The 24,949-nt window shown below is 39.3% G+C and overlaps 1 protein-coding gene across 1 annotated transcript in view; it reads left to right on the top strand.

Moving 5' to 3' along the window:
* nsmfb (NMDA receptor synaptonuclear signaling and neuronal migration factor b) overlaps positions 1 to 24,949 on the top strand; it is a 60,351-nt gene that overhangs the window by 22,379 nt on the left and 13,023 nt on the right. The window contains exons 4-12 of the mRNA XM_056377021.1: positions 210 to 282; positions 12,017 to 12,069; positions 13,466 to 13,555; positions 14,818 to 14,945; positions 15,060 to 15,143; positions 16,578 to 16,611; positions 16,953 to 17,023; positions 18,950 to 19,029; positions 19,472 to 19,574. Of these exons, the coding sequence (XP_056232996.1) occupies positions 210 to 282; positions 12,017 to 12,069; positions 13,466 to 13,555; positions 14,818 to 14,945; positions 15,060 to 15,143; positions 16,578 to 16,611; positions 16,953 to 17,023; positions 18,950 to 19,029; positions 19,472 to 19,574 (716 nt within the window). The remainder of the gene's footprint in view (positions 1 to 209; positions 283 to 12,016; positions 12,070 to 13,465; positions 13,556 to 14,817; positions 14,946 to 15,059; positions 15,144 to 16,577; positions 16,612 to 16,952; positions 17,024 to 18,949; positions 19,030 to 19,471; positions 19,575 to 24,949) is intronic.

The raw sequence follows: 24,949 nt of genomic DNA, 5'->3' as shown, positions 1-24,949 counted from the left end.
ATATTGATATACTGTATATAACTTAAAATTTAAGGGGATAAAACAGTAAAACAAGGAGTATGTTGCCCCATTTACCCTCAGATGTTTCACTTACGTAATACCGTCTTGCCACCCTGCATTCACTGGCCTCCTCCGCTAATTGTAAGGCCTGTGTTTGAATGCTCTGCTTGCTGATGCCACTACTTCCTTTTGTTTTCTGTGTTTTGCAGAGGACACTCCTAATAGCTGGTTCCCTAAAGAGAATATGTTCAGCTTTCAGACGGCCACCACCACCATGCAGGCGTGAGTATGGCATGGAAATTCACTCCCACTCCCACACTGTACATCTCTGTGTCTAACGGAACCACCCCCACGTTCGCAGGATATGGCCTCACCTTAGACTTGTAGCTCAAATGTAGCATTCTACCACAAAACTACACATTTCTCATACGCTGGTTTCACCGTCTTTTGTTGTGCACACTGTGTTCCCGATTTATATGTTATATAAATAAAATTTATAATGAAAATAACATCTTTTGTTCTAATTTTGGCCCACGTCATGTGCACGCAAATTGAAAATAAAATTGAAAATGTATTAATTCGATTTCTTCATTACACTGCCAGGCCTAAATACTGATCTCCTGCATGAATTAAAGAATATATAGCAGAAGTATAATCTGAAACTGAACAGAACCTTCTTTCTCTTACTCATATCACAGTGCAGCATATAACACGGAACACATTTCAATGATGATGAAATATACTTTCATTAAATTTTTTACAGTGTACTAAATTTTGCCTTCTACAATTTTAAAATGTTTGATTTGACGCCTAGATTATTAATATTAGAAAATAGTGGATGAATGTATTGCAAAAAATAACATTTCCTTTCCAGATTCGGCGGCCATCTTGAATTTTGGAGTGTGTTTTAATCAAAAGAGTAATACCCAAAGAGGATTTGAGCCAAGCTGAGCACTTGTATCCACATTTGAAAGTTTTCCCTGAAACATTCAGTTATCTGCTGCGTTATCACATTAAACGACAGACGCTTGATCGTGCACCAGCAGCTGGTGAACCAACACTGAAACGTCTAACACTAAGAATTTAATGTGCAGCGTTATTATACAAACAAGACAGAGCAAAGAGACGATTTTGATAATAAACCATCCATACAATTCTTTGATACATTGTCACTGCTTGAGATGTTTGTGTGATTTTTTTTTATTTTACATTAGTATCCTCACATACAGCATCGCTCCAAACAAAACGTCAGTCTGTCAAGTTCTGTAATAAATATAATCTAGGAATTGACCAGATTAAGAAAGAGGATGTGCATCGATCTAGACAGTTCACTAAAATAACTAAAAACACACACACACAGACACACACACACATAAGTGCCCTCCACTCTTTGTGACTCGATAATTATCACCTATCACCCAGATCTTGTAATTATGACCCTGGAACAGTCAAAGCTCACCCACCACGATCGTTCCCCTCGTCTCTCCCACGCTCTCTCTTCTCTCTCCATATGTCAGCGTCTCTCCTCCCTTTCTCCATCTGTTTCCATCTGTCCCTGTTCCTTTTTTTGGGTCAGACTGATATATGATCCTGACACGGGCCTTCGATTACAATTGTTGGTCACTGTCTTGTAAATTGAATATGATCTGACAGGATTTGTTAATGTTTGACTGATTACACATTTGCTTTAGAAACTCTTTTCCTATGGACAGTCCTCGACATATACTGTATGTTCCTCTCCTCTTTTTCCACCATTGATTTTAATGTGCATGTCCTAGTTCGATTTCTGTCCTTGTTCAATAACATGTTGAGTTTATGATCAGGACTTTTCCCACTCGAGGTGAGTTTTTTTCTGCTTCCCTGAAGTCGAGAACTGGAACATAAAGCAGTCTCTGAAGTGCATGTGGAGTATCTGACTGGCCCCGTTGCTAACTTCTTCTTTTTCATCTGGTCTTCTCTTCTTCCTCTCCTCTCTATGTGGCGGCTTTCCAAACCACGACTGTAGAATATCGTGAGTAACTCTTTGAACCGCCCCCACTGTTCTTCCTTGTTGCTCTTCCCTTTTTCTCACTCTGTCAGTTAGGTAACATGTCTTTAACCCTTTTTCCTCATGTGGCTTTGTGCTATTCAGTCCGCTGTGTCCTTCACCCCCTCAACCTCAGTGTCTGCCGGACTGGGTGTTTGAAGTTACAGATTGTGACGTGCAGGGAACATATTGTGGGAATGAAATGATAATCAGCGATACTGAATTTACAGGAACATTCTGTATTCCCGAGTTGCAGAAATAGCTCATCAAGTTAAAGTGCTGCAGTATTGAGGTACCTTGTGTCTGAATAATGACAGTAGCTTAATTAAAGTGTTCTTTCATATTACACACCAGCACAATGCAACACAGATGGCTTATTACACACTTAATGTGTGCCTAAAGCCATTAGCTTACGCAACCATCATTCAAAGCATATTGACCAAAGCAAAGCATCGCTTCAAGCAAAACCACTTTCATTGTTGTTCCATCTAAAGATAGACACGGGTGAAGCTGATGAATGGGATAAGTAACAACTTGTATTCATATATGTAGCATTAAAGCTGCTTTTAGCTTTATAATAGAGAGGAGTCTACTCACATAAATATAGCAGACAGGATTCGAATAGGACTCAAATTTGAATCATTTTAAAGTGGCAATAGACTTATTTTCATTTTCATATTTCATTATTAGGAAATAAACGTTGATTGCACGACGTAATGGTTTCTCGTAAAGGTTTGACGACACAAAGGATGCGTGTCTGCCACTGCGCAACCAAAACAGGTAGAAGATAGCACTAGTTAAGGAAGTAACCAAACCTGCCTACTTATTAATATAACCAAATATTTTTACTAAACTGCTTTTATCCTGAGCTTTAGCTTTGAGGAAAACGGACAGCGATCCTGTCTTTGTGAAAGCGGCACCAACATTAATACCACTTGGATACACTAGGGGATGGGGGAAAGTTTTTAAATCCAAAAGTGGAATTTGAATGAGTGCAACTTTCAAGAGTTGTGATGTAAATGATATTATTATTTATTGTCTAATGAAGTTGTAACAGACGACAGATTTGGTCGGTCGCTGTGTTTGTCTCGCTGATGTGAGCTACGTTAACGTAAAGTCTCTGAAATCTCTCGGCTGTTTTCTTTCTTTCCCATGTTTAATTTGATGTAAATTACCAAATAGGTCCGGAGTTAAATTCACAGGAAGGGTTGGCTTGGTTGGGAAATCTGCTGGATTGCATTGTGGCAACAAAGAGGAAAAGCGCTCTGAGCTTTCAGAGCTGATGGCAGATGGTGGAAAGTGTGACAGGCTAAAGGAAGAGTCTGGCAACATGTTCATCTTTTCAGGGAGAAAGTGACGGACAGGACAAGACTTCTTTTCAGACATACACTGTCACGGATGATTCTCATTATGTCTGACACCCTGTCAGAGCCATTACTGTCCCCTTTGGGAAAGGCACACCCACGCAGACCAACGTACACACTGGCAGAATGAGAAGTAATGGACGTCGAGACAGTCGCACAAAACATAATGCTTTAAAATTTGTCTCCAAATAAAATGAACACAAAGACTCAGAGGTGACGTAGGATTAGGAATTGAATGGTTAATACTGGTAACTTGGCAGTAAAGTTAACTCACATTGATTACGCAGGATGGGCAGTTTCTTGGTTACGAAGCTTGTCTTGTAGACCTCTAGCTTGCATTGTGGTCCTAGTGTGTGTGTGTGTGTGTGTGTGTGTGTGTGTGTGTGTGTACTACGTGAGAATATCCACAATGGTGGATAAAACATTCCTGTGCTGTTAACTCTAACCACGCTAACCACTTAGCAAAGCTAACCAAACCCCACACTAACCCTTATGGACTTAAAACCCCTCACCCTCAACCCTGTACTGTTGCCCCTCCCACCCTGACTGGAAGTTTATATTTATGCCCGAACCCGACGAGACCCAGAGGGCTTTATCACTTTTAGTAAGGCCTAGTACCTATTAAAAAAAACTGTAGCTCAAAACTAAAAGTATAAATGATTTCTGACTTACATCATATAAGTTCCGTAAAGGTTATTTCCCCTCCCCCCTCGGGTCAGTTTGGGTTCAGACAAAAATTCTTTGGTATTAGGTCAGGTGCAACTAGAACATCAAACCTTTATGTCCCCACAAAACCACTTAACGCTTTGACGTCCCGGCAGGGCTTTCCGCGGCATTGCTGAGAGAAAGAGGCGGAAAAGAGAGCAGGAGGCAGCCACCATGATGGAGAGGTACCGTGTCCCGGCTGTCCTGTCCTGTCCTGTGTGGTGCAAAACTGTCCCTGTCACAGTTCCCCTATTACACAGCAAAGAAATACTCTTCTTGATGAGTCTGATATCATATCTTAAAAATCTCTTTTTTTTCTTAATGGACCGTGTCTGTATGTGTGGAGTTTTTAGAACCCGGCTTCTACTTTGCAGTGCTTTTGTTCGACTCCTGATACACTGTTGTCGATGAAAGTCAAAACCTCCAGCACACATCTTTCAGACTAAAAGCATTCCAGTGACTGATATTCCCTCCTGTGTCTGACAGGCTTTTATTTTGAAACAGCTGCAGGAAATATTGAGTTTCACTGTCAGTCCTTTAACATCACTTACATGTGACTCTCTTATTAGGGTTGCAGAAATGTACATTATGTTGTATTGACTATACTTACTGCAGTATAGATCATTCCACTCAATGTTTTTTTTTACCTGGACTTCATTAGTAACCCGCCTTTATGTGTTCCTGCTGCCATTACTTGAATTATGGCTTTTAATTGAGAATTCACAGTGTGATGTAACAGGTCTATGTAACAGGGTGCAGTCTATATATAGTATACAGTTTACTACGACATGATAGTTCCAGTCTCTGTGTTGTGTAAAGGGCAATGTGAACGGCTGGCAATCGACTGGTCAGCTCCAACTAAGAGGCTCAGACGGCTCCGATGTCGATTCACTGACTTTTTTAATTTGCTTACAAGCACTTTGGGATCCAGTCTCAATAAAACTATTCAGTCTAAGATAAAACCATAATCAAAGGAAACTTAAAATACTAATAAGTAAACTATGAATAAATAAATCATGGCCAACAGTCTAACTCTAATCAGGATCAAAAATTTCTATCATGAATTATATAAAGACACTACTGGTAAAGATGGATTGATACACATAACCATTCTGTAAGTCAATATAGTTACTTTCTCCCTCAGATAGATATACAGTAATGTATTAATATTTACATATTTTCATTTAATAGTGACACACACATGTGGGAGGTTCAAGCCCGGTCTGACAAGAACGTATGACTGCAGAATAGTTGTGCTTTATTCCTGTTTTTCCTTTTGCTGGCACTAGTTTAAATTATATATATATATATATATATATATATATATATATATACCCATATATGCATTAAAAAGTCTCAAAGCAAAACAGATGAAATAAATACAACCCTATAATAAAATATAAACCTTAAATGCCATCCATCTCCCAGTTCCCCCTCATGATGTGAGCTCTTATTGTGATATAACTCTGATGTGTGCAGCAGGTCCACCAGGCTGTTGTCAGCAAAATGCAGTTGGCTGCTCTCAAGCTTTCCATGACATATAGTCTTGTTCCTCTGTAGAGATTTAGTACGACTACACTAGAAGTGTTGTCTTGAGTGAACTTAGTATTTTGCCTCCAGCAGTGTAAGCAACTTTCTAAAGCCACTGCTTTCATCTACAGAAAATGGCTGTCTGGGGCTGTTTCTTCTTTCTAGTTGTTGAAAATGATTTCAGAAGTGCTTTTTGGTCCTGTGGCAGTTTTTTTTACTTTTTTTTTCCAGTGTGTCGTTTTCCTTTGTCAAGTCTTGACGGTAGCAGAGGAGATGAGTGCCCATGTTAGCTCTTGTGTAGGTCATTGTCTTCATCTTGTCAGCAATTCGTTATTTTCTCCTCATTTAACAGTAAACGCAGAAATACTGCCGCACCCATGACACCAGGCCAGCAACACACCGGATGCGTGGCGTGTGCGTGGCAGCTGCAGAACGTCATGGTTGGAGATGTGTCTCACAGCAGAAATAGACAGAGAAAAAGACCTGTCGATGTCATAATGACATTGCATAAAACTGACATCTCCCGATATAGAAGTCTATATCTTGGCTGAATCTGAATATGTCACAGACATGAAGAAATATAAATATATTTTGAACCATTTTAGCAGATGCACGTGGAGACAGTGACATTTTACTGATGTTTTCTGTCAAAAATAAATAAGAAATTAATTTATGATGGAAAGAAAAGCAACAATCCAGTAACCTGCAAACTCTATAGAGTTGATTGAGAGTCGCAGCCGGTGTGAACACACACACGTGCTTCTCCGCAGCAGCTCAGCGACGGCAACCGCCATACTCAAGCAACTTGGGCGGTGTGTTCCCGCCGTCAGTCTCTTTATATTTAAAGTCTGTTAAAATTTTTTTCTAAACACATTAAACATGTTAGAAAATGATGCTGGTAGTATGTGAAAAGACTGTGTATGCATTAGTGAATTATGGAATTAAATGTTGAAAAAAAAAAAATGTGAATAACATCAGACATGGTTAATAATCGGACTGAATGATATGCAAAAAAATCATATAGAGATCAGTTTGACAGATATTGTTTGTTGTGATGTGAGTCATGATTTCAGTTGGAATGGTCACTTTGCAGTTTATTTTCACTGAAGAAAAAAAAAAGAAATAGTGATGATGTGATTTTTGTTGGGTTTTGTTCCAAACGACCACGTTCCTTTACATCTGGAGAATATGATCTATGAGGCCGGGGCGTCTCTGTAGCACCACAGCGCTTCATTTACGGTCTGTTGTTGTGACACATTTTACCTTCATCAAAAAACTTGCAGCTCCTGTGATTTGGATATTACACTTGGCAACATAGCAATTTCGATAATATTTCGATTAATTGATCAGCCGCAGTTAATAAGCTTGTTGATAATGTCAGTTTGTATTAAATTGTAGAATAATACGGAAGTAATGTGGAACACTTCTTCGATTCTCTTAATTTATTTTAATTTATTTAGCATTAAATGCTAATGAGATCATCTCATGCTTAGGGGCAAATATCTCTATTGTTATCCTCAAACACACAGTGACTCACTCTACACCCTCTGTCTGCTGTTATTCTGATGATTCAGCAGTTTGAAACGTTGACTCTTGACACATAGTCAAACGCACACACACACACTTACACACACTATTTGTGCATTTGTCTTTGCCTCGATCTACATGCTGGTGACCATTTACTTTGCTTTTCCACATAAAACAAAACAGTCTTTTCACTCCTGTCTTCAACTGCTGTTATAGGAGGCCATCACAAAACTCTTAACAATGTCCTGTGGTGTGTGTGTGTGTGTGTGTGTGTGTGTGTGTGTGTGTGTGTGAATCCTGAGGCTGTGAGTGGCAGGTTTAATCAGTGTTCTTCACTGAACACTGACGAGTAAAAGCAAGGTCTATCAATACAGGGCCGTAGCTCACTGCTCTGTGGCTGGCTCTCAAAGTGAACGAATCAATCAATAGTTGGCAACAGACCTCACATCCACCAACAAATCAGACATGCCATTTGTTGTGTGAGCCTGTGTGTGTGTGTGTGTGTGTGTGTGTGTGTGTGTGTTTTGCCAGTTCTTCAAACAGCGCAGGAGAATTATGTTTCTTTGTGTATGTGTGTGTGTGTGTGTATGTACGGAGTTGAGTGACAAACTCTCTGCTTTTAATAGAAAAGTTACATCTCAGCTGCACAAATCTATTTACGCATGTTTGAATAAGCAAGACGTATTTCCTCTGCAAAGCCTTCGGAAAGGTCACAGCGGCACAGAGACAGTCGGGTGAGATAGTTGCAGAATGGCAGGAACACACATACTCACGAACACACTGAATTTGACTCGATCGTCTTGGTTCACGGGTGTTAGTGATTTCAAAAGCTGTTGTCACTAAGTATGAAAATACAATGCCGGTTGACTGATGGATCCCCCTCTGCTCTGAGTCATCCCTCTATTTTAGGCTCTTCCTCCTCGACTCCTGCAATCTTCACTGACACGTCAACATGTTTTTGCCTTCAAACTGCACCCTGAACACAAAATAGCTTCAGACGAACAAAACATGCACGTGGACCGGTGTCAGCTTTGCATTTACTTTCACACTTTTGTGAACCTCATTGCTGTTTGGTTAGGGTGACACTATTATATTAGCTTGAATGTTGGCTCTCTTTTATTTTTAACGCACAAATGTGATGCTTTTACTTGATGGTGATGTCCTTCAGCGTTATGGAGTGGAAAAGAGAGCAGTGACTTACTAGAGAGGTGGGGCTCATTAAAAATAATGAGCTGTGGGGTAGTGGGCCAGCCGTATCAGCAGTTTCACGTGGCTTTGTTTCACATCAGTCCATTGTTTAGTTCACCACAAAGCTTCATCGCCCTGCCGACACAACAAATGTGTGATTAAAATTACAGCTCCACAAATCTGAAACAAAATACTTGGTCCAGTATCATATAAGTAACAATGCACCTAGACATGTCCAGAGTTGATCCTGAGGATTGGTATAAGAGCCGACCACACTGTATCTGCTTTAAGTTCCACTCCAGTGTGTTGTGACCAAAATCGGCGACCAGAAAGATGTGTCAGAACGGTAAGCGTTGTTATTTGTTCATGTTGTTTGTTAGCTTTTAACTGGCAGGGTTAGGGTGTTAGCGGCTGTGCTAATGCAAATTCTTGCTGTCTGTACTGACAAGGTTTCAGTGACTTGTGGAATTGCAGAATATCGAGATGGTTAGAGGAGGAAACATCAGAGAGACTCAGTCAGACCCAGACTCAGATGAAGAGTCTGTTGAGACCAGAACCAGAGACTAGCAGACGCATCAGAACAGTTAGCGCAGTTAGCATCTTTTATTTGTTTGTGTTGTTTGTTAGCTTGTAACCGGCAGTGACTGACACAGTGTTAGTGGTTGTGCTAATGCTAACTCTCTCTCTCTGTACTGACAAGGTTTCAGGTTTATTTAGCCCCGCCCCCCGTCCCCACAAGTTGACAGGATCGGTTCATTAGGTTTGTGATGTATGAAACCCTGGCTATGGGAATCTGTTTTGGTTCACTGCAGTTCAAGGTGGTAACACTCAGTCATGGTGTGGACCGATTATATCACATACTATATGTCTTGTATTATATAAAAACATCATATGGATGTTTACAAGGTTAAAAATTGGATTTTCATTAGAGGAATATTCAGCTGAATACACAAGTGTCTAAAAGTGTTATATTTAGTAACATCGGTGACTTGTAGCAAAAGAAACTGCTTCACCAAACTTTCAGCACTCAACTTTCATGATGGAAAATTTTTCACATTTTGCAGAAACATGTGGAATTGAATTAATAATTAATAAATTATAATAAATAAATAAATAAATAAATAATTAATAAATAATTAATATCATATATTGCACCTCAATAAAACTGTGGAACTAGCAAGACAGAGAGAGATTAAAAAGAAAGAGAGTCATTCTCAAAAAGTACTGAACTCTACATTTCCCATAATGCAACTCAATAGCTTCTCTTTGTTAGACCCTCCCTGCGTAGTAAATCCCTACAGCCCATGTCTTTCAAACTCTTATAAATGTGAAGTCTCAAGCTCAGTCTGAGATCACCCGCGATGACATCATCTCTGACTCGACAAAGCTCACAGGCTGATTAGTTCTCCTGGTTGTGAGTAAACTGATCTTCATGTGTAAAATCCATTTTCCTTTCAGCACCGGTAATTTTGCAATGCCCCAACTGAGGCAGTGTGCACTTTCTGCTGCAAAAAGCTTTGAGTTTCATAGCCTCACTTAAAGATTTACAAAAATTTAAGAGAGTGCGAGGCCTACTTGCACTACACTGAACCCCCACAGTCAGACAAGCTTTGATGAATAATAAAAAGCTGTGTTTTAGGCCGTACATTGTTCCACTTGCTGCCACTTACAGCTGTTTCTGTATTCTGTTTCCTCTCTTTCTTTCTGTTTCCTTTTCAGATTCTCTCTCTCTGTTTTGCTGCTTTTCTCTGCTGGTACAAATCATGAATCATACATTGGCTTTCATGAAAAAAATAAAATCTAGGACTTTATAATCAGAGGCATAACTCTGGAAAAGTTATGCCAGTCACCAGCTGAGAAGGGAGAGAAAGGAAAGATGAAGAGGGAAGAGAGTCAACTTATAGATACAAATTCAATTCTGAAATTTCCAAAACTGATGATGATCATGTATCCAATATCTGTCTCAAATAGCCTGTTTAAATGAGTCCAAAAACAGTTGTTCCTTTTTAAGATATTTTCTTTTGACTTGACTCTTAAAGGAGTATAGAAAAAGTTTGAGATGACATGTCTGAATAACTTCAAACACTCAATCATTTAAAGCAATACACTGGATTCTTGGGAGTTTGGGCCGGTGTCTAAAACAACAACTGATGCCAAAACCACTTTACTGTCAGAGAGATAACTGTGTCCTCTTTGAATGCTAAGACATTCGCATGCACTGTGTAGCAATTATCAGGCATGACTCAAAAAATTATAGCAATTAGTTATCTCACAGGGCTACTACTGTGGCAGGCAAGCTAACACCTCACTAGTTAGCTGGGAAGATGCTAACTCCAGTCAGTACAGGTCAGTGCATCTTGTGTATTAACATTATATTAAAGTCAAAGAGCTGAGCATCTGACCGTCTTCCAATTACATATAAAATGTCTTTTTACATTATATTATTTTATGTATAAAATAATATAGTACATCCATGTAGATGATAATAAATGTTTGCAATTACACAAGGACATCCATAAGTTTTGGCTATCATCTTTGTTTGAATGTAATACAGCTGCTGCTGTTGGGGAATGTTAAAGAAAATCTCTGTTATCATGTAGCAGCTGAAATATTTGTGTTATTCAAATGGTTAAAGTATTACCAAGTACTCCCTTTTCAGAATCATTGATGCTTTTGTTGATACATGAGAGGTACAAACTGAGGCTTGCAAGTTAATCTGTAACATAGTGTATGCCAACCATTAGCATGTGCACCAGGGCTGTTTTAAGTTGACCTGGATAGTGCATTCAGAGGCGCTCCATTCGTTCCAATAGTCACTGGGTGCACTATGCAAAAAAAAAAAAAGCTTCATGGGCTTCTTCACACTTCCTTTATGCTTCTGTGTTCTTGGGCCCGTAGAGCATGCTTATTAGAGTTGGTTATTAGCCTTCACATCGGATGGCGAATTCACTTTACAGCAGAAAAACAAGGGTCCTGCGCGGCGAAGTTTTAACCATTCTGAAAATCCCAGTGGCGCTGTGCTAAACAGCCAACCTTAGCTATAATGCTAATGTTGGTAGCAGTGGTTTGTCACATTTCAGGCTCAGTGTTTTTCTATTAAATATGCATTTGCAGCTACATTTGCAAGTTCTGTGAATATCTTTGTTGTCTGGTCTTGATATGAGGCCAGTTTGCTATTGCAGAGGTTCTACAAATTCAGCAGCACAAATAATTACTTTAGCATCTTTTTAGTGCAAACAGGGGTCAACACCATGTTTGTGCATGGGAAACATGCTTTTTGGGTCGGTGTGCATCACACAATTGACATAGAAGTTGCAATACTCTGTGCAGCCACTAAAACCAAATCGCTTCATAGCAAAGCTCAGTTCCTGGGGGCTTGATGTGCACAGTGCAGAGCTTCCACTGAAGCCTCAGAGGTCATTTTGGTCAGTCTTCTCATCACATCTGGTAACTTGTTGAAGATGTTGACCGGTGGCCAAAACTCCCAAAACAGTTGAAGTAAATCTTTCATTATGTAGTGCACTGCCTGACATCTGTGGTTGGGATTCAGATTTGTCCTCTGTCCGTGATTTGTATTCACTCGTGTCTGTTGGTTTGAGACATTCTTTCATTCTCTGGTTCCGTCCCTACGTCCTGATATCTCTGTCTTCCTCCTTCTCTTTCCCTAAAATGAAAGAAATTTCCGGAAACACCTTCGGATGGTGGGCAGCCGCAGGATGAAGGCCCAGAGTAAGTCCTTCAGTTTACTCTTTATGCATGTACTGTATGTGTTCTGGTGTCACTACGTTGTCATGCATCCATGCTCTAAAGCGTGTATCACCATAACATCGGAACTAGAGGTGTATCAGAACTTCCTCATGCTTTATGCATGGAGTACTGTGCATGTGCATGGGAATATTTTGCTACAGTATGTTCATGAAACCGTATTCCTCAAACTCCTTGTTTCGACTGGTGTATGTGTACAGTATGTTAGTGGTTGTGTGTTACTGTGACTGTGCACTCACTCACATTTGTTTTATAAAAATAATTTATCATATGGATCATATCCAGGAAAGTTGTGTGCTGTTATTTATTACTGAGCGACTGAGCACTTCCATGCATCAGTGTATTTGCTGTATCTGTGACACCTCTGAGTTCATTTTGAGTTAAGTTTTTTTTTTTTTGGTAACACCATTTTCCAAGTTTGACTGACAGTCCCTTTATATTCAAAATGAAAATTCATCATATCCTGACACTCAAATGACTGGGTGAAGGAGGGAGTTTAGAAGCCTAGACAAGAAAATATGCAAATAGTTCTGAATTCAACCCCATCTTGCAGGAACAGGACAGGAAACATTTACAGATAGCCTGACCAGTTATAGTCTTTGGAAACCATTGTGATATTAACCCAGACTGAGATGAAACAGCTATTTGTACCACTGGCTGGAGCTTTTCTACAAACAGATACCTCGATATTAGTAAGAACGCTATGTCTCTGTATATATTGAGATATATTGATATCTACCATACCATATGATGAAAATAATATAAACAAATTTGCTGTTCTGAATGTTCTGTCAGAAGTTATTTTTAGTGATTAACTTTTCAAGTTAAAATGCCAAATATTTGCAGATTCCAAATTCACAACTACAAGATTTTGCTGCTCATCTTTGTCTTATGTGGACTGAAGACATCACCTTGAGCTTTGGAAACTTATTATTTTCTGCCAAATTTGTTACTTTTTAAATTTGATTTAGCTGAGTATTCAGCCAGAAATGTATCTGAATAAGCAGGAAGGAGTTGCCCTTTAATACATTTTGTTAAATTGTCACTAGAGTTTGATTAGAATCAATAAATTAGACAATAGAATGATGAAAATATCATTTTAACACAATAAAATTTCAATCAATCAATTAAAATAATTTAAATACCACTTAGCCATATGTTAACATAAAACAGTAAAGTCAGTTATGTACAGTGACAGGGACATTAAAATCACTTTTGTGTTTATCCTCTTCACAAACACTGGCTCAGCAAGACCGAACACTTGACTTGTGAGGTCATTTATGCTTTGGAGAGTGTGTGTGTGTATGTGTGCGCATGCATGTGCATGTGAGTGACTCTTTTCCCCCCCTAACTCCATCAGCCTTTGCCGAACGTCGAGCCAAGAGCTTCAGCCGCTCGTGGAGTGACCCCACCCCTGTCAAGCCTGACTCACTGCATGACTCCAGAGACAGTGAGTGGACACAATCTCCATCACTCACAGACATGAACAAAGACACAGACAATTACTCTACACGGTGCACACACACACACACACACAAACACACACACAGTTTTCTCTGCAGACTCTTCTCTTAAACACATAAGCAGACATTAATATAGATGCAGTGCAGTTTTGCTTACATAATGTTTGTCTGTCCCCCGTCACGTACGCAGACTAGTTTCAGGTCACATCCCTGTTTATCCAGAGTCATATAAGAAATTAACCATTTGTGTGAAATTTTCTCATAATTACTGTGTGAAGTCTTGAGTAATGGCTAAAAAGTGTTTTGTGAGGTCATACTGACCTTGACCTTTGACCTTTGACCACCAAAATCTAATCAGTTCATCCGTGAATCCAACTGAACATTTGTACCACATTTAATGGGATTCCTTTGAGGAGTTCTCGAGCTAGTGCGTTCACATGGCCAAAATCATGTTTTGTGAGGTCGCCGTTACCTTTGAACTTTGGACCTTTAGCCACCAAAATCAAATCAGTTCATCACTGAGTCCAGGTGAATGTTTGTGCCAAATTTGAAGAGGTTGCATCATGGCGTTACTGAGAAATGTGTCTACGGAAATGGGCCGGACAACCTGAAAACAATATGCCTGCAGAGGCATAAAGAAATACATATGGAAACATACATAGTCTTTTGCAATTGGGAGATTATACAACTAGGTGCTGTACAGACACATGCATGCAAGTATGCACACACACACACAACATATGGGTGCACTCACATCAAAACAAGCACACACACAAGGATACAGTAACAGACAGACTGACACGCACACATCCGCTCCCATTGTAGTCACTGAGTGACTAAAGTGTATCTGTTTACAGTGTGTGTGGCCTACAGCTCCACTCTGCCTGTGTGTCTGTCTGTGTGAGTGTGTGTGTGTGTGTGTGTGTGTGTGTGTGTGTGTGTGCACTCCTCCTCTTTGTACTTGTACATGGCTGTTGCCATCCATCCACACAGCCGTCCACATCTTTCAACCTGTTGTCCCTCTGCCTGTTGCTTTGTGTCGTAGCTGTCTGCATCTGGCTGAGCGCATCAGGAGGGTGTTATTGTGTGGTCTGATTTTAACTGCTCTGCTCCTCCCTCTGTGCTGGAAAAATAAAATAACAGGTGCAGCACTCTTAAATGGAGCACCTTCTCTAATCGCATTTGTGTGTTATCCTTTCATCTCGCCCTTTTGTTCCTGTGTGTGTGTATGTGTGTGTGTTTGAGCCAGGTGGTGAGCTTCAGACCTCGTCAGGGACTCTAGATGAAGGGCTGGATGAGGATGCTGAGTGGGAGGAGGAGAGGGAGTTGGAGAGAGCAGCCTGTGAAGGAGAGGACTTCATCCCACCAAAAATCATGGTGAGGGTCCTGGCAATCATCTTTCAAATTGCCTGAGTCAAGTGCTGGTACAAAATATATTCATCAAGTTTTTCTTACCTGCGCTGAGATGTCTTTGTTTCCTGTTTTCCTCAGCTGATCTCCTCCAAGGTCCCAAAGGCTGAATATGTTCCCAACATCATCCGCAGGGATGACCCCTCCATCATCCCCATTCTTTATGTGAGTATCAGCTATCAGCAGCTTTACACCACCATTGTATTCAGTTTATGGCACTTTGTGCTGCATTTCTTTATTCAGACGTTCATTAGTAAACACAACACATAAATAAACACAAAGCAAAATTGTTAACATGGATGAAAAACTAAGATACAACATTGCTACTCTTACATTTTCTCGCTGGCCTCAGGAGCTACAACCTTACCCATATAGACATGTTATATATGACATATACATATACATGTATGTCCTTATATCAAGATTGATGTTGCCATATACTGTATGTCACCTATAAGGAGATATATTATTATCACAGACATACTTCGTCTGGATATATGAGGATATACGTTTATAACATATAGTAAAATTTGGGTATGTACATGTATTAGAAATATCTACATGATGACTTCTTATATGGTATGTTGCAACCACATATATTAACACATATATAGTATTTGATTTATATATGCAACTTAATTAAAACAAAATGCATATAAAATACTATATGCTTAAACATACTTTATATTGCATATTGAAAGGCTTTGGCATAAAAGCATATTTACATAAACATACATTTTGGTAAGGCCCAGACATGTGAATATAAAACGTTCCAATTCCTAATAGGTTTAATACCAACTTTTTACAAGTTTTTATCTTATTTGTACATATATGTCATATATGGAAATTCAATATGTGTTGATATATTACATTACAAGAGGAACAGACTGAACAAAGACTCACACACTGATGTGTGTGTTGGCCTCTTTTTTTATCTGCACTGAGAATGGTTATTAAAGTGGATGTTCATGTTCTGCTCAGTTAAAGCATCTGGTAAGAGTCCACAGCTGCGTGGGAGAGCCTGTATTATGCATGATGACAGCTTTGCAGGAAGTGCAGGTCTTTTGTTCTTCCACATGAAGTCACAAAAATATGTTTGATGTATGAAACTGCAAGTCATCCCCAAGCTTTAAAAAAAATTCAAGCATGTCTTTTTTTTTCTCAGCTGTACTTTGTCAACTTCAGTACAACTGAGAATTAAACTCGTTTTAGAGGGAGTCGGACGAGTGCTTGCTCCTGAAAATGTGAAAAGTAAAGTTTTTAATCTAGTCTGAGGGGGAAAAAAAGATGTTCTCAACCTGCCCTGTTAATCACCTGACCTCTCCTTACTTCACCTTGCGACCCTTTGGAAGGGTCCCGAGCCAGATGTTGGGAACCAACCAGTCTAGGGGATAGAAATGTAAATTCCTTGTTCTTTTGTTGTACGTTTAGCAGGATGTATGATCAGCGCTAATGTCTAAATGAAATGTGATTCTGTTAATGGCTGTAAATGAACTAATGTTCTTTATAGAAAATGAGCAGGTTGTTTCCCTTTTGAATCCTTTTCTGCTCAGCGGGATTTCATTAAATAATAATTCTGTTTTAATTTTGCATTTGAAGGACCATGAACGCGCCACGTTTGATGACATCCTCGGTGAGTGCGACATGTGTTTTTTGGGTATTTTTTTAAACGTTAATTCTCAAGTGAAAATTACTCTCCCAGTGAAAATTTGGAAAAAGACCAGGGTGGAATACGTTTGAGCTTGTTGCAGAGCAGAGATGACTCATTGTTTATCTACTCACGAGTGTGTGTGCGTGTGTGTGCGTGTGTGTGCGTGTGTGTGTGCGTGTGTGTGCGTGTGTGTGTGTGTCTCAAGAGACAGCCAGTTTATGTGTCTCACCATTTTGGCTGAGTGGGAAAAGTGACACCTCTCTCTCTCCTTCTCTCTCTCTCTCTCTCCCTCTCGCTCTCCTTCTCTCTCTCCCTCCCTTCAGATGAGATAGAGAAAAAGTTGACTGCTTACAGGAAAGGCTGTAAAATCTGGAACATGCTCATTTTCTGTCAGGTGAGTGAAAGCAGAGACAGATCTGAGAAATAGTGTGACATCATTATTAGGTCATGGTTTCCTTTAAATTAGTGTTGGGTTAAAATAAGTCAGGTTAGTACTATCTAACTAGTCATCATGGCTTGAAGGACAAACTGAAATAAGTTACATAGGATAATAATATGTATATTTTTTTCTGCCTCACAAACACTGACATATATGCAATATGATAGTATACAGTATATCATATCATATTATATATTTTTTGACGGATATTGGCTTTTGGCAGCATAGATTTAAAGAAAAAAAATTAATTCATTTTAGCTTTATGCCTCAGTTTCATAACCGTGAAGTGGCCTGAGCTCGGTGTGATCCTGTGTCTGGTTTCACAAAGATAGAATTTGACTGTGTCTTATATACAGTATAACAAATAGCAGTCAATCAATCAGTCAGTCAATCAATCAATCAATCAATCAATCAATCAAACTTAATTTGATTAGCACTTGTCATACAGGTTAGTACAGTTCAAAGAGCTTCACAGACCACTGATAAGCTAAAAAGAAAAGGACAAAGCTGACAGTGAGATACAATAAAATAGATTTAAAAAGCTCTTATTTCAGTAGAAAACAAAAACAAACATAAGAAAATGAATAATAAAAGAGAGATAAAATAGTACGTAATTACAATAAAATAAGTTCAATAAAGTGACTAGTGACTAAAAACCATATTTAATTAAAAGCCAGGCTGAAGAGGAACGTTTTGAGTTTACATTTAAAAATGTCAATACTTCCGTCTAGTTCTTGACTATCTTAAGCCAGAGTGTGGTGCAGTGATTTCTGGGTAAATTAATACTTTTTTCAAAATAAAAAAAAAGTCCCACAGAGGAGCTGCATCCAACCGCTCAGCTCCGTTTACCCCAGAAAGTGTTTGTCTTCAGAAAGAATTCAACAGTTTCAAGGACGTTTTACTTTATAAATTCAGCAAAGAGTGAAACCATAAAAAGAAAAATCTGATTAGGAAAAAAAAATGGCCTGGACCTCTAAAACTCCTTCCCTTCTCCTTTCTCTCTCCATAACAATGTTATCAAACCACAAATTATGAGCTATGTTTTCCTGTTTTTTTGTTGTTAAGTACTGGTGGTCAGCGCAGGTGTCACTGATTGTTACCGTGGTAACATTTGTCTTAGGACTGAGTTAGCCTGGTGATAAGATATCTAATGATTTCAACTTGAAATGAGTCAGTCTTTTTATTTTTGTGAAGCAGTTTGACTAACATCAGACTCATCTATGAGTAAAATGAGGACTGGACCAACTGGCCCGTTGTGGGTGTCTTATAAATACTCTGCCAACACTTCCCAGTACACAGAGAGACTCAGGACGGTTTACACAGATGCATCTGTTCTAAGTCACTACAGGGATATAAAAAGAGTAATGCAGGTCTGAATTGATGTGGTACAGTCAGTGAACTAGTGAACTCCATTTTTAAAAAAAATTTTCTTGTTGATAGAGTCTCCCACCTGCGTTCTGCTCTCATTTGCAGTCCTGTTGAATAATGTAACACACCTCCTGCTGCCTTGATGAAATATATTAGGCATAATCAATATCCAATATCACATTTACACCTGCTATTTTTATGCACATGGAATTGAAATTGGTTAAATAAGCCACTTCATTGTAAGATGTACTGAGTTGTTATGCTCGACACGTTTTCTATACTTTAAGATAATGGAGCAGCTGCTTCTCCTCAGGTTTTTATCAGAAACTGGAGCTAAATATTTTATCATCATCGTGTGGTGGCTGATGGACCAGTGGTGATCTGACATTTTATAGATAATATATAATTATAGATATAGATGAAATATTACTTCAGTTCTAAAACATCAGAGAGATGAAGTGACTTTTATACTTTTATACCTGAATCTGTCTTAACACAAACACCTTTCCACAGGGAGGTCCAGGACATTTGTATCTGCTGAAGAATAAAGTGGCCACATTTGCCAAGGTGGAGAAGGAAGAAGACATGATCCAGTAAGACCTGCTTCATTTTTGTAGCTGTAACCAATAATCTGTGTGTATTTGTTCAGGGTTCAACCACAGAAAGTCAATGTTTATGGAAAAATGCGGCATATGTTCTTTGTGACTATGATCATGACAGAGAGAGAACAAAGTCATTTCAGCAGATTGTTCAATCCTGAGTTCATAGCATTGTATCTAGTGTGGGTTTGGATAATTATGCTACACATACAGTACAGAGACTGACGGTCCTTCAGCAATTTAACAATCACAAATAATTCAGTTAAATAATGGCAGTCGGCATAAAATCCTACCGTGAAAATCTCCAACCATAAGGTGCCTCCAAATTGTGTTTATAATCGTGACCCTCCTGCAGTTACTCATTCACTCAGTTTTGACCTTAACCACCTTACTAACTCACTTCTCTCATTTCCCCGCGCCTCTCCGGTGTGGCCAGGTTCTGGCGGCGGCTCAGCAGGCTGATGAGTAAGCTGAACCCAGAGCCCAACCTCATCCACATCATGGGCTGCTACGTGTTGGGCAGCGCTAATGGAGAAAAGGTAGTTGTCTTTTTTCTGCTTAGCCATGAAGAACAAATAAGACTCCCAGAGTAACTGCTAGTTAGTGTGAAGGTTGACTTGAAATGTCTTCATATGTTCAGAGACACGCAAAGCCATATGCTGTTGTTAGCGTGGTGCAGATTAATCATTGAGACAGTCTGTTGTGTTGTCCCTCGATGCGGCGGAGCTGTGCAGAGTGTAATGATGTGAGCACTTTTTGCATAAACGTATAATGGCAGGGGGAGCAGTTTTGCACATAAAAGATACAATAATGTAAAGAAAAGTGTTTTTTTTTTTTTTAGTAAATCTTAGAGTCAAGTGTTTGAATTCTGACCTCACCAGCACCTTCTGCTGCCTGGCTGCAGCTCCGATCCTGCTGTCAGGCTGCCACACAGCACAGGCGGGGGGGGGGGCAATGACAAAGAGGACACACACACACACACACACACACTACTTTTGAATGACAGGAAAATAGACTGATGAGACACCCATTTAATTAAGCTACACCCACTCACCCTTGCTGCACTTACACACACACACACACACACGCACACACATACATACACCCACAACCACATACCTCCTCCAGTACTCCTGCCACGACCTTTCCGACCCAACAGAGACTTGCTATATGCAGACACACTCACATAAAACATACGTACATGCAAACACACTAAAATATTCATATTTCCTCGTGCAGGCCCATCTAGAAGCACTGTACCACTGCTGCCTTCACTCTTCTGCACTTAACTACAGTACAGCTTTTCCTGTCCTCTTCATAAAGAAGTCTGAATTAGAAATGAATAATAATCCCAGGATATCAGAGGCGGGTAAAGAGCATTTAAGGCATCTTCAATGCTTGTGCACCTCTTGACCTTGATGGTGAGAAATGCGGTGCTTGAATAGTGTGAAGCAGGAAGCATTGTGAAGACACAATGGTGAGAAAAGCCACAAAACAGATGTTTAATGTTGCCACATCTAATAAGAGAAATATAGAATTATTTTTATTATGATCTTTTTTTAATAGTTAGCAAAAATAAGCATCAGTGAGGAGACTGGCAGCCTCTGCGATACAATGAATAATTTATTATGATGCATCTACCGGAAACATCTGCTCTGTTTATGGTGGTTGAGAAGTCAAAGCTCTGCCAACGGTGAATGGAAAATTTGGTTTGAAAACAAACGCAATAGAATAAGGAACAACACAACGAATATACCATAATCTGCAAAACTAGAATTCCCGCCTCACGGTTGTCTGCCTCAGCTGCTCAGATTAGTTTCAGATTACATCAGTTTATCCAGAGTCAAATAAAATGTGAACCATTTGTGTGAAATTTTGTCATAATTGCTGTGTGAGGTCTCGGGTTACGGCTAAAAAGGGTTTTGTGAGGTCGTTTGAACCAAATTTGAAGAAATTCCCTCAAGGCGTTGTGGAGATATCGCGTTCACGAGGCCAAAACCACATTTTGACCTTTGGCCCAATTTGAAGAAGTTCTGTCGAGGCGTTACTGAGATATCGTGTCCACAAGTTCATATGGAGGCATGAAATATGAAAACATCAAAATGTAGCACAAATTTAAACCAAATTTCCCAGAAATTTAGCAAGAGAAAATGTGGATTAATGTGTACACAGCTCCAGTGATGTGATGCTCCAGTCAGGTTCCATTAAACCACTGAAGAAGAAGAGGATGCAATGAGATGATGTCAGTAAAAGATCTCCGATCAATCCCCACACTGTGAAAAGCGACAAAACATGCTGGAAACATGACATGTATGTTTGTTTCATGTATGAAATCAGGAAAGGTTATGTTCTCCTTATCGCTCCACACAGATCTGATGCTGTGGTGGAGGTTTGAGTGAAACACAAGTCAGATGATTCACAGTTTCCATCTACATTTGGCTTTTTACCAATACACCACCACAGCCAAGCAACATTTCACCTTTTCTTTTTGTTTAAGTCTCATAAAACCCTCTTGTTTTCTTTTATGTGCAGTGACAAATCATTTGTTAGCACCACTGAACGATCAGTGTTTTTGTAGTACAAGATATAGCAGAGAATCATTTGTAGTGACACGATCTCACTGATTACAACACATTAGTGTTAGTAGCAGGAATGTCCCAGTTAAACTTTTATGCTGTTAATATCAATATTTTAAGATTTTCAGCTTAATGGCTCTGAATTTCTTTCTTTTTTTTCTGATTTCCACCACATTGAATAAGCAGCGTGTTAGTAGAGACAACCTGATTTCAAAATATTTTTCATTGTATCATATATCATAGATATGTCATAAATATATCACATCATTTCATGTCATATCTCATATTGTAATATACTGTATATCATGGTATTTCATGTCATATATCATATAATATATCATATTATATATCATACCATATAATGTCACATCATATCATGTTATGTCATGTCATTTCTCATGTCATGTCATATCATATATCATCATGTACTATCATATCATGTCATGCCATGTCTCATATCATATATAATTTTAAGTCATATCATATTATGTTATTTCATCTCATCTCATCTCATCATATCACATCATATCATATATCATATCATATCATCTGCTGCTCATCATATTTTCAGGTTATCTACAGGCTGTGGAGCTTCATTTATTCATTAAGCTGCCACTCAAAACTGTTTCTTCTTCTCCTGCCAACAAAAGGCGACAGCAGATAGAAACTGATTGTTTGACTTTTAGTCATTTATAACTTCAGTAATTTGCAAATGTTCAAAGCTCAACCTAATAACAAAATGATTCAGTTAGAGAAAATAATATTGAATCCCAAGCCTAGCAACGAGTAACAACAATGATTATGCTGCTCCATGTAGGTCTAAGTAAGTGGTGTCAGTATTATTGTAAATACGGGATTTTATTCAGATGGCAGTGTCAGGGTTGAACCGGTCAGCTGAGTCAGAACTTCCTCACACTGTGCCTTAAAACCAGGAGGCCGATGAAGGAGTTTTGCCACTTGGCTGCTTATAATTACAGCCTGCACAGTGTGACATGAACAGAGAAAGTCATTTTCTTAATGAAAATGTCCCACTTGGCGTTTCAACGTTTTTCCGCGGGCGAGACGACGTCATAAATCAAGGTTGAATCACAACGTTGATATTGCAACGTTGTTCCCACATCTGACTTGTACTGATTTTTTCAAACTAAATCAATGTTAAACTAATTGATTAAACTACAGATCGAGTTCTACACAGTTGTGCATTCAATTATATTATTACCTAGTTTACAATTGGATCAACATGACGATACTGATTAAATCAGTGATAAACTGAACACATCCCATTGTTTAAATGCAGTTGTTATGTGCATGCAGCTTGCTGTGCATGGCTTGCAATACTGCTATCACTAAACCATACACACAAAGAGTCAGTGGTGAAGCGTGAATGTGATCAAATGAGAACTCACTGGAAAAATAGATTGTGGCGCCTTCCTGAATAAATATGAGGCTGTTACAATTTTCTCTCCCGTCAAATGTCCGTACTGTTGAGTACGTTATCTATCTGTACCGCGGGAGTGGGATGTTCCACATTGAGAACAAGAAACACTGTATTAGATGCCAGAATGAGAAATGAAACTATACGGGTTGTATCCTTGTACTGTTTTGGCACACGGTGTGTTGCGTAATCAAAAGGGTTGAAACAGCTAAGGTGATAAAAGAAGTTTGTTGTGTTCCCGCTCTTGGTTGGGACGCTGTTTGGTTTTTACTGCACATTTTACACACAATGATGTTCTGATAACGGTCAGACTTCAATAAAGAAACCAAACCCGGGACACGCTGCCCAGCTAACCTGTCCTCCATGTTACAGTTTTTCTCCATTGCTTTGATGCAAGTCACACCTCAGGAACATCATTCTCTCCACTATATCTCTCTATCTATATATATATACACACAATATATACTGTATGTGTGTGTGTGTGTGTGTGTGTGTGTGTGTGTGTGATCCATGTTTTGCTCCTGGTAAATCCTGGTAAAATAATAATAATAATGATCATAATAATAATATACAAGGTAGAAATGTTTTTTCACAACCATTACCATTAAACGTTTCACTGTTTCTAGTGCTGACATTGTTACAAGCACACCCCCACGCTGAGGGTGAGGACATGAGGAAATTACAGACATTAACAACTCTGTTAACTGGCCCTGCATTAATCTCCACCTTGCTCTTATTTGTTTGTGGTAATTACAACCAGGTGTTTGAATTAATTTGACGGTGATACGTGAGTGTTTCAAAATGCTGCTTGAAGCACATTTACAACAATCGTTGTTATTTTGCTATTGTGCAACTCTCCCACTGTAGATCTGTGCTGCTGCAGCAAATGAAGGATCAGAAGACAGTACTGGGACTATGGTGGCAAGATATTCACAAAGTATGAGTGTGTGTTTGTGTGTGTGTGTGTGTGTGTGTGTGTATGTGTGTGTGTGTGTGTGGTATCAGGCTCGGCTCTGCAAAGTGTATAGAATGGAAACAATACGAACAACCTCCAACTATGGTGGAGATTTACACCTCACAGGAAAACATTAACCTGCTATCAGACTGATTTAATACAACCAGGGAGGCTTTGACCTGTGCTTTCTAGCTACACACACACACACACACACACACACACACACACACACACAGACACACACACATTCTGCATTACAGATATTAGGACATATTCACATAAAATGATGTGATGGAATTCAGTCACCCTGGGCCGGGTGTGTTGCAGCGCACCGTGACAGTCACCGTGACATTTGGCATCTTCTCCACAGTGATTCAGTAGAGGTAAAACGAGGAGGGATATGAATAGGGAAGGGCTTATTCGCTGCATTTAACAATTTTTACCCCTGCTGCTGCCTGTGTGCGCTCCTGCAGGCTCAGCTGGAAAGCCACTATTAATAGACTGACTGACTGATCTACCTTCAGATGATGCTCCACTCCACCCAGCATCACTCCCTACAGCTCCTGCTATCAGCCATTCCACCCTGCAAAACTCATCCTGCACCATAACTATAAAATACAATATAATACTCTCACCAGTCAAATTTCTTTTTTTTTTTTACAATTCATAGCGTTTTCTGTGTTTTAAACAAAACACTCAACTGTCCTTTTTATTCCCCACAAGCTGAACTTGTCTTGAACCAATCCAACCCAGTTTCAAATAATAATAATAATATTTCCAAATAATGGCAAGATCCAAAAGACGGTTACAGTACCAGTCATCATGAACTCTACATGCTGGTTTACAGCATGTGGTGACTTATTCTGTCAAACCCCACTGTGGCTGTCATTTGTCATCCCGGGACATTTCCCGGTGGCCTGCGGGTGGTTTTGGCCCGGACCATCAACA

Source organism: Seriola aureovittata, chromosome 5 (assembly GCF_021018895.1).
Source record: "Seriola aureovittata isolate HTS-2021-v1 ecotype China chromosome 5, ASM2101889v1, whole genome shotgun sequence".
Classification (NCBI taxonomy): domain Eukaryota; kingdom Metazoa; phylum Chordata; class Actinopteri; order Carangiformes; family Carangidae; genus Seriola; species Seriola aureovittata.
Note: the sequence above shows the minus strand (reverse complement) of the source record. Positions and strands in the feature narration are given on the sequence as shown.